Raw genomic sequence first — 10,635 nt, forward strand, 5'->3', positions numbered from 1 at the left:
GTCACGTGACCTCGATGACGCAACAATACTTTCAGAGGACATGGTGTACTTTGCCCAATATATAAAATACTACACTTCAGTATAAGTTGGAGATGCAGAACCAGTTTTTATTTGGTGATTTTATCTTTGTTAATAATTCTTCCAATGTTATTCCTTTGGCCAGATAAAATTATTTTTTGAAGTTATATTTCAAAGTGTACGTTGTAATGATGTCTTTCAAATGATATATGCAATGCAACTTAAAACCTAAAAGACTTAAAATAGAATATTTATACATAACAAAGGGAACGAAATTCTTTAGTTCTTTCTCTCATCGATAGATGGCCAACACTGCAGTTAGTATTTCAACAGCCAATCACTTTCACACTACTTGTTTCAACGCCAGTAGTATATAATTAATGAACAGGATCATATTTTTCTTGTGTGACTTCTTCACAAACTTTGACTTTTACACATACATAAATGTATATATATATGTGTGTATGTGTGTTTGTATTCGAAGTTACGAACTTACGAGTAGGGTTTATTGGATCGGTGAACATACAGTTAATGGTTTATGTACGAGTAGATTAGTTTCGGCCTCCTGGGGGGGGGGTCACCTGTTTTAACCTCTCGCATCACTTATACGGTAGTGTGTTGTCTGTCAGTCAGTCAGTAGACACTAAAATGACGCACTTGTACTGTCGTGACGTCAGTAAAACGCGTGCATGCCATGAATCACGAGAAGAATTACGAACTCTGTAGGCTACAAAACAGCATGACATATGAGCTTCAAAGCAAGAAATAGAAATATTTGCTACTCTTAATTTTGGTTCTATTTACTCTTGAAACAGAACACTTTCGGGACCCTGTGGAAGTACATCTAATAAAATCTTGATACTTAAGAAATAATTATTACATATATTTTTAAACAATACATTTCCTACGCCTGGAATCGAACAAAGGCTTCCTGGATAAGGGATAGATATCGTTGCTTTTGACCACGTAAGATGATAATTTGTATTTTCTTTTACGTTTAACCTTTGTTTATAATGTATTTTCTCATAACTATTTGACTAAATAGATTAATATAGCACTGGTGTGTTAATAAGCAGAAACCAACGTACTGAGACCCGATTTTGTTACAAATTAATCATCTCAAAATTCCCTGATAAAAGCCCTAGTGAGACAAACTAAGTTACAAATTTTGAACGGTTAATTAGAGCTTCCGACGCCTTGTAGCGTCCCATATTTTACGAAAGAACCATCGACATCTTGGCTTCAGAATAATGAAACAATTGCTCTGAAGATTCACGAGATCATTGACGTCTTGGTGTTATTTCTCTTTTTGTTTTCATGAAGATGTCGTATAATGGTCGCTTTTTTCTGTCTAGAGTGTTCCATGTTAGTGTTGACTGCTGTAGAAAAAAAATCATTTGTTGTTCCTTCGATCTGATAGGGCTCTGAGACTCATCTTTTGGGTATTATCTCTTTGGTGTCTTAACAACTGTTCGTTCCTCGCAGTCTCGGCCAGGTTTCCCACATCTATAAAAGTTCCCTCTTTCTGATATCATTTTTCACTCGCTGCAGCCCCTAGCAATATGGTCTTTCAAGTTACACTTGACATACGTATTTTATTGTGGTTTATTCCCGCCATTGTGTGTAACAAGTTGTGTAACTAACCGTTTCGTACTTCTAAAATGTCATCAGTGGGCGTTGATGTTTCAACACTACTCGATCTAACGATTCTGTAACTTCAAGATGGCGTTTTTAGCTGTTTAATCTATCACTTAAATGGATTTCAGTTCCATCGCCAACCACCGAGCTTCATTTATAGATGTACATCAACCCTGTTTCATCGTGATCCTCATACAGAGCTTCATTTATAGATGTACGTCATCGAATTCATTTATAGATGTACGTCAACCCTGTTTCATCCTGATCCTCATACAGAGCTTCATTTATAGATGTACGTCATCGAATTCATTTATAGATGTACGTCAACCCTGTTTCATCGTGATCCTCATACAGGGCTTCATTTATAGATGTACATCATCGAATTCATTTGCAGATGTACGTCAACCCTGTTTCATCGTGATCCTCATACAGGGCTTCATTTATATATGTACGTCAACCCTGTTTCATCGTGATCCTCATACAGACCTTCATTTACAGATGTACGTCAACCCTGTTTCATCGTGATCCTCATACAGACCTTCATTTACAGATGTACGTCAACCCTTGTTTCATTGTTTAATCCAAAACCTTATCGAATTATTATGCCCGAACTTAATTTTTTTTCAGCACGTAGAACACCTCAGATGGTGAAGCATGCCATTTTAATATTAGCTTGATATCACAGAGTGATAAGATTGATAATAATTTTAAAAAATGTGGCGCGTATTGACCCTGTGGTAGAGCTGTCGATCCAGGCTCAAATCCATGTAATACCACAAAATATTCTATGCAATTTAAGCTGTGCGGTATAAAAATGACAGTCAACTCCTTGGCATGGATGGTAGGTAATAAGCTGGCTTACTGATTCCATTCTGGTCAGTAGTTCAAAATTAGATACGGCAGATAGCTATGCCATAAATAGATAAATACAATAATTTAATGCCCCCCAGTGGCACAGCGGTATGTCTGCGGACTTACAATGCTAGAAACCGGGTTTCGATACCCGTGGTGGGCAGAGCACAGATAGCCCATTATGTAGCTTTGTGCTTAATTCCAAACAAACAAAAACAAACAAACAATAATTTAAACCACATCATTATCACGTGGTCCAATACGAGTTTTTCCGTTTCAAAACTAGGGACGGCAGCTAACCAATACGAGTTTCTGTTTCAAAACTAGGGACGAAAGCTAATTGCCTTAGTAGCTTAACAATAATTAGAAAATGCAAATAGCTATTATAATGTAGTTAGTCTGTTCTGAATTTTGCGCAAAGCTAAACGAGGGATATGTGCGCTAGCCGTCCCTGATCTAGCAATGATAGACTAGTCAACATCACACACCGCCAACTCTTGGGTTACTTTTTTACCAACGAATAGTGGGATTGACCATCACGGCTGAAAGGGCAACCATGCTGGGTGTGACGTACATTCGAACCCACGACCCTCAGATTGCGAGTCAAGCGCCTTAACCACCAGTTTATGCCAGGCCGCTATTGTAATGTAATATTGCGCTGATATTAGTACTAAACAAACTGCAACAGTTATATTATATAGAGTGTAACTATATGTGTTTCTTTTATTTATTTCAAATTCATTTCTATTATCGTATAACATAGTTAAAAAAAACTTCCTTTAATTATGTAATTGATATTACTACCTTACGTGGATTTATCATCAGACTTTGTACATTCTTTTATTTTCTTTCTATTTTATACATTGTCCATCTATGAATGACTGTGAATTAAAATAACTTACATGACAGAAAATCTTTTCTGAGATAGAAGCACAGTTTTTGTATTTTCTTTTTTTCAAGATTTGACGAATATATGTCAATGTTTCTGTTACGCTAAGGGGTGGAGAGTATATACGTTAGCCGCACGTTTTGGCATGGCGTTGTAATCGGTACAGTAGCAAAGTCATGGTTTACATGAGGGAGATTGAAGTCACTTTTGTTAGCACGATTGTTCGTTAGGCTTTTAATTATTCAGAAAGTTTTTGTTTATAATTATGTGCCGTCCCGTTTTTTATCTTTCTCAGATTTCGGAGAAGTAATAAATAATTATGGAATATTGAGTGTAACGTTGATAGCGAAACAAGCAAATCACGTCCGGAGACCTTTGCTTGGAATTGGATTGGAAAGTAAAGTTGAAAGTTGAAGTTTTGAACGTCTGAAGATTGAAGCCCAGAACTCAAAGGTTGGTTAATTTTATCATTTAATTGTACGATGTACTTAATTGTTTGACTCAGTCTTATTTATGTCTAACTACATAAGTCAGGTAGTACCGGCGTATTACCAAATAAATGACCAACACAGTATTACTATATTAAGTTTATACTAGTAGTAGTAGTAGTAAGAACTATGTTTTAGACGGGCTTTAATTTTTGGAGTTTGGCGTTTTATGATTATTGTTACTTAATAATAATACCTAGGGTATAACAAATTGTGAACTGTTACTAGTGTTAAATAATTCACTGACTCTGTGACACAATGTATAACTTGTTATGGTATCACTATCAGATGCTTAAATAAACTGTGAAACTGAAAAAATATTGCGTAAAACTAAAAGTTAATACAAAACTGTGAGTGACGTTCAAGGCTAGTAAGGAATGGGTGAATAAATATTTCTTGTGTTCCTGGATAATGCTCCCAAAGTCAAAGTGAATGTGTCGTATTTTCTAATATGGAAATAGCAACATTGTTACTGTGTATAAAAGTTATTTATTGAATGAAAAATAAATAAATATATATGTATATATATATTATAAGTAAGGTCTTGGTTATTAGAACACACAAACATCATATTGATAATCAATATCAGTACAAGAAAAACTGGATTTGAATTTTGCAATAACTAAGGCTAAATTCTTTGAAAATTAGGATTGTGTCAGAGATGCTTATTATTACCTTGATTCTGGTCTTTAATAAATAAAACATATCAAGTCTTCCAGTGTCATTTCTGTAGCATATATAAATGTAGAATGATATAACTGAGTGTATATGAATGTAAGTAATTGGATTATGTTGTTGTTATTATTATCAAGTCTAACAATCCGTAAGAAATCCACTGACAAAAGGGCCATTTAGTCTGCAAATCCAAACTCGTCTTTTTTTACAATTACAAAAGTTTAACATGCAAGTATCAGTAATTATTCTTGAGTTTCGCTGCTGAAATGACAACAAGACTTTGTTAATCTTAGTTGCCGTTTACAAATCCGAGGGGTTCTGATAAGACTATTAAGTTATTGGGTTCTGTAGCAGTTGTTATGGGTTGTTTACCCATCTAAGCGGGATGTGCATAACGGACACTTTGTAGTTGTTGCCATTTTTTTTAGAATAAAGTAATATCGTTATTAACTTTCTTATTAACTAATATGTTAGATTATTCATGACGTTATTCAGTACATTTCTTTTCTTACCCAGCAAAACAATTGTCATGACTGTGTTTTTTTTAACTAAACATCTTAAAATTAATTTTTCAAGTGTATGTCAGTATAATTACATGGTGTGCATGCTGAAAGTTAAATAAAAATGAAACTAAGACCTCACTGCCAATAAAACTTGTATGAAAACCATTTTGTGAAATTGATCTTAGTAGGTACTCGGAGAAGAATCATATTCTTTAGATATTTGATTAGATTTTAGAAATTAAAACTTACTTGGTTTAAAAAAAAAAAGAGAACATAAATGTAGGTGTACAACACATAAAAGTTAACAAACAAAACTTGTTTTCATTTTTGTGGAAAGTAATTGTAATATTATTACTACTACTAAAACTGTTTTGTTATAATACTTTATTATTGACAAAAGTAAGATTATAGTAACAAGTTATTTAATGCACCATTCCTAGCTCTGGATTTAATCATTGCAGAACTTGAAACTGTATATATAATTCAATGGATTTAAATGGATTGCACAATATAAAAGTATATGTTACAGAAGAAAACTTTCGGTTGAGAAGGAATGAATATGCATACATTATAATTTTGGGCAGTTTTAAGTATATTAATTGCACATATATTGATATAAAATTTAGATAATATCATTTCTTTTTGTATTTACAGATGGAAGAAAATAGATTGTGTTCAGTATGTTTGCAGAAGGGTACTCAGAGTAAACTACGGTTGTTTCAAATAAATTTTGAAGAAGCTGTGTTTCTCTGTGAAAACAAGAATGTAAGTAAAAGTTCAACAGGTCCATTTTTCATGTAAAAAGTGAATTATTTTGTAATTCTTGTAAAAAGTTAAAGCAAATAACATTTTAGAATTATAAATCCTTTATTTTGTTTTTCTTACATTAGGTTTAGATAATTAGTTATTTAATAACATTTTGGAATGATTAATTCTTTATTTTGTCTTTTTAACATTAATAATAATAATAATAAGTCCCTGTAGACTCCCACTGGAGCATAGGGCCCCAACAACACCTCACCGACGGAAGTTGTTGTTGCTGTAATTTTTTAGCAGGTTGGTTTTTACGGGGCGGAGTTGCTAGCCCCACGCCCAAACCTCCTCCTTTCTCATCCTGGACTTGGGCAATGGTGGTGGCATCCCTGCCGGGGAACGAACCCGGTACCTTTGGATTAGAAATCCAACGTGCTCTTTTTAACATTAGGTTTAGATTAGTTATTTAATAACATTTTGGAATGATTATTCCTTCATTTCTGATTGAGTTTTATTTTTAGGTTTAGAAGGAGTTCGCTATGATCTTCTTTATTTCTCACATGCTAAAGAAGTCTATATTTATTATATTTCGAATGAAATTGCATTGTTAATTATAAAGAATAAAACATTTACTACTTTTTTTTTGTTTCTAGTGTTATGACTTATTCCCATCAGACCTAACTACTGCTTTTGTTCGTCGTCATGTGTCCGAAATCACAGTTATGGATAGTCATAAAAAGAAAAAATCTTCAAAGTCCAAATGTAGACAAGAATTGGCTGTTACTGGTGAACCTCTATGTGAATTGAGTACTGACTCCACTCTGTTTACTAGTAGTAAGGATATACTTCAGGATTTCTTGGAGAGCTTGGAGAATTACAACTTCAACGCGAAAAACCAAATTGAAGACATTAATACACTGGCCCAAAATGACAGCTCGGAGTGTTGTTTGTTAGATAGTTTAGAGGAATGCTCTAATATAGGTCTTTCCTTAGTTCCTGATCATAGTGAAACAATTGAACAGAATCAGCTTTATTCTCAGTTAACTCATGAGAAAGATTGGGCCAAAATGGAAGCTTGGAAACAAGAAAAAGGTGAAGTTTCTTATTCTGTCTCTGACAGTATAAATACTCATTTGGTAACAAGCCAAGAGTCTCCTGTAGGTTCTGGAAAGTCAGTGATGCCAAATGGAATTGTTGGAGATCAAGTTCAAGATTCAACTAATGTTTCTTTGACTTCAGTAGATGCAAACAAAATGAGTTCACAACTTGTTAATTCTTTGCCTGTTGAAGAGAAGACTGTGAATGTCACGTCGTTTACCCCATCTGTGGCGTTGAGTAAACAAAACAGGACTTTAATTACAGAGTCATGTGACTCTGACCTGAGATTAAAAGATGGGTATGATGGAACTACTACATCGGTTAAGTTAGATGCTGGTAATCAGAATTTGGATGAGAAAGAGAATTTTATGGGACAAGATAATACAAGCTCTGATTATTTTACCTTACAGGAAGATTTTCAGCCCAGAACGGATTTATTAGAAGTGTCCAAGGAAATTGAAGAAGTAATACTTAAAGAAAGTGCTAATACAGGAGTTTTAACACAGCAAGAAATATGCAAGTCGATGAGATTTTATCCCTTGTGGAAAAATGTTGATACTTTAAGTTGGTTGGATGCTGCACTGTCTCTAATAGTGCATAACACAAAATTACCTCACTATTTTTCAAGAAGTTTAAGTTCTCGCAAATCGATTGTGGAGACTGTTTATCAATCTTATCACTCTGTGGTAGATTTGTTGAATGGTCACAGGGAACATACTGTAGATATTAGGTGGAACAACAGGAAAGCAAAGTTTATCTCGGAGAGCATGGCGAGTCTACAAAAAGAAGCTTTCAAGTATCTGAAGAATAAGCTGCACTCTGAGCGAGGACAGGAAGATAGTCCCTTCTTTGCTTTAATGTTGTTGTTAAATGAAGACGAGTCTCTCAAAGAGGCCTTTTTAACGAATTACTGTTGGGAATTCAAGTGCGAGAGCTGTGATCATCATAAAGTTGACAGGTAAAGTAGATATTGCATTTTTTCTTTTGTTTTAATTCTAAGTATATGCAAATTTATTGGATTTGTTTTATTTTGTGTGCATTTGTAACTTACGTAGCTGTTCATAGAGGAATTTTCTATCAAACTTTACAGATTCATTCATCTAGTTTTACTGTAATATTTTTTTATACGACAGTATTTGAAAATCCAAACTTACAAGGGTATCCGGCATTATTGACCCTTGGATTACCGACTTTCTTTACAGCCTTTACAATGTGTAGTCCATGTAGACCCAACATATTTAATATTAGAACTTATTTTGCATGAGAATTGAAAAATATCCAACAATAAACTTAAATAGTCATTTCAGTCTGTCACCTAATATCTTGGACTGTTATTAACATATAGAATATTGGTACTTTTTTGTATCTATTCCTCTGTGTTTTGTCGAGGGTGGAACTTGCAATGAACAAGTTTTCTTTTAATGCCAATCTGTGATTTTGTGGTTGGATTTTGTAGCTCTTGGACATCAGTTTTTTTTTCTTTTGTTGTTGTTGAATTAGTCTTTTTGTAAGTACTTGCAGAAAATGATATCTCTTATGCAACCTACCATCCAGGGTCAAGATGAATCGAGAAAACAAAAGCATATAAGCAACATACATCCAACAGCAACTAGCAGTCTTTTCGTTTTCCTTTCAGTCAGAAGTATTCACTCCACCTGTGGTGCTGTTTTAATCTACGATCATTATTGGCTTTATGGCTGTTGTATTGTTGCCCGTCATGGACAATATGAAGTTAGGGCAACAAGTTCACTGAAAGCAAACGTAGCTGAGAACTCATCACGTCCTTCTACAGAAACCATTTTGGGTGGCATTTGTTTATTGTACCAAGTATTAGCCACACGTTTAGCTACTTCTTGACTAACTTCAAGCTCGGAAAGAATTGATCACATTTGAGTCATTTCCGTTACAATCTTCTTTCCTTGGGTATTTTTCTTCTCTTATCTGTATTATAAGATTTGTCATTATCACAAAAACTCCAAGCTTTGACTCCATATTTTCGAGGTTGCTTGGAATATAGTGTTTGAGAGGTATCTGTCCTAGCATGTGGCTAGTATATGAATGTGGAAGGGTCTGCATCCATTCATCGAAGATTAGTTTTATAGGATAAAAATTTTCCTTTTGTAACTTTTTTTCCATTTTTCTTCAGTATTGTCAAGTGGAAGACATCTTGAAATTGGTTTTGTGACATTGCTTGTGGGAAAAAAAAAGATTTATCAAATACTTGTTTCCAGAGCTGTTTGATTCAGGAGTGAAAATTGGTGATCCACTCAACTTGTTCAAATCCAGTGAGAAATATGTTGGAGGGGTGGGGTGTTGGGGGCAGATACAAAATACAAGTGTGCTTCGATATTTATGCTAAACCCAAATTGATATACGAGATTCCTTTTCAACTGGCAGATTGATGGTGGATTGTCAATCAACTACAAAATATGCTTCAAAGTTGAAGGTATCCAGACACAACACAAACTCATCACGTGCAAAGGTAGACAGTCGATAAGGAAATGGCAATTTTCTCCCATTTGTTTAGAATCAAATAAAAGATACATTATTCTTTCATTGGACATTATTTTTATGTGTAAAATTGTTTAGATGGAGACTAAATTAAACAGAGGTAGATGTGATCTGATTAAAGTTGGGGGATCAGCTCTACGACAAAGTTTTCAGAATTGTGTTCAGTAATTAAGGACTTTTTTTGTTACAAATGAAAATTTATTACAAATATATCAAATGTCACAAACTTCTAAGTTATTTTCAGTTTCATAAGTTATGTTATAAACTGGAGAGTGAAAATATGGACCCAGAACCAGAAAAAAGTTTCTTTGGCTGTTCTCATCCCTGTCAATTGCTTATTTTTTGACTTACAAACACCATCGTACTAAAGAGACATTGCTTTGACTTACAAACACCACTGTACTAAAGAGACATTGCTTTGACTTACAAACACCATCGTACTAAAGAGACATTGCTTTGACTTACAAAAACCATCGTACTAAAGAGACGTTGCTTTGACTTACAAACACCATCGTACTAAAGAGACATTGCTTTGACTTACAAACACCATCGTACTAAAGAGACATTGCTTTGACTTACAAACACCATTGTACTAAAGAAACATTACTTTGACTTACAAAAACCATCATACTAAAGTAACATTGCAACTTGTGCCAAGTGCTTTTGATTTTCTTTATGTTTAATTTCTTCCTTGTTCATTGTTTTCATTATTTCTTCCATAATGCATTTATTCGTGAATAGATTGGAAGCAGATAATGCTGTATTTGTATTTCCTTTTGCATACCTAGCTGGACCCGATGTTTCTTTGCACATGTGTGCAGGTGACCTACTCCCAGATGGCTGCTACCTTGGAGTTTTAAAACTTTTCACCTCTTTCTCTTTTTCACAAGTACACTTCCAGTTCTCCATCAGTATCATTATCAGTCACATTTTTATCTGAGTTTGTAGGACTAGCATTTTCATCAGCAGAAAAATGATTCTCTCCTTCACTAGCCATTGCCATATAGTCAACACTACTAAACTAAGCTTATAGTAGCCATTACCATATAGTCCTCACTACTAAACTAAGCTTGTAGTAGCCATTGTCATATAGTCCTCACTACTAAACTAAGCTTGTAGTAGCCATTGTCATATAGTCAACGCTACTAAACTAAGCTTGTAGTAGCCATTGTCATATAGTCCTCACTACTAAACTAAGCTCATAGTAGCC

General features: G+C 34.3%; 1 protein-coding gene across 9 annotated transcripts in view; it reads left to right on the forward strand.

The window, feature by feature from the left end:
* Positions 1 to 3,588: 3,588 nt before the first annotated feature.
* The window catches only part of LOC106474520 (host cell factor 1-like), a 20,547-nt gene continuing 13,500 nt past the window's right edge, over positions 3,589 to 10,635 (forward strand). For all 9 annotated transcript variants that reach the window (XM_022402834.1, XM_022402837.1, XM_022402835.1 and 6 more), the window contains exons 1-3: positions 3,589 to 3,850; positions 5,718 to 5,828; positions 6,470 to 7,872. In XM_022402834.1, coding sequence (XP_022258542.1) covers positions 5,718 to 5,828; positions 6,470 to 7,872 — 1,514 coding nt within the window. In that variant the 5' untranslated portion in view covers positions 3,589 to 3,850. The remainder of the gene's footprint in view (positions 3,851 to 5,717; positions 5,829 to 6,469; positions 7,873 to 10,635) is intronic.

The sequence above is a fragment of the Limulus polyphemus genome, unplaced genomic scaffold, assembly GCF_000517525.1.
Source record: "Limulus polyphemus unplaced genomic scaffold, Limulus_polyphemus-2.1.2 Scaffold7322, whole genome shotgun sequence".
Taxonomy (NCBI): domain Eukaryota; kingdom Metazoa; phylum Arthropoda; class Merostomata; order Xiphosura; family Limulidae; genus Limulus; species Limulus polyphemus.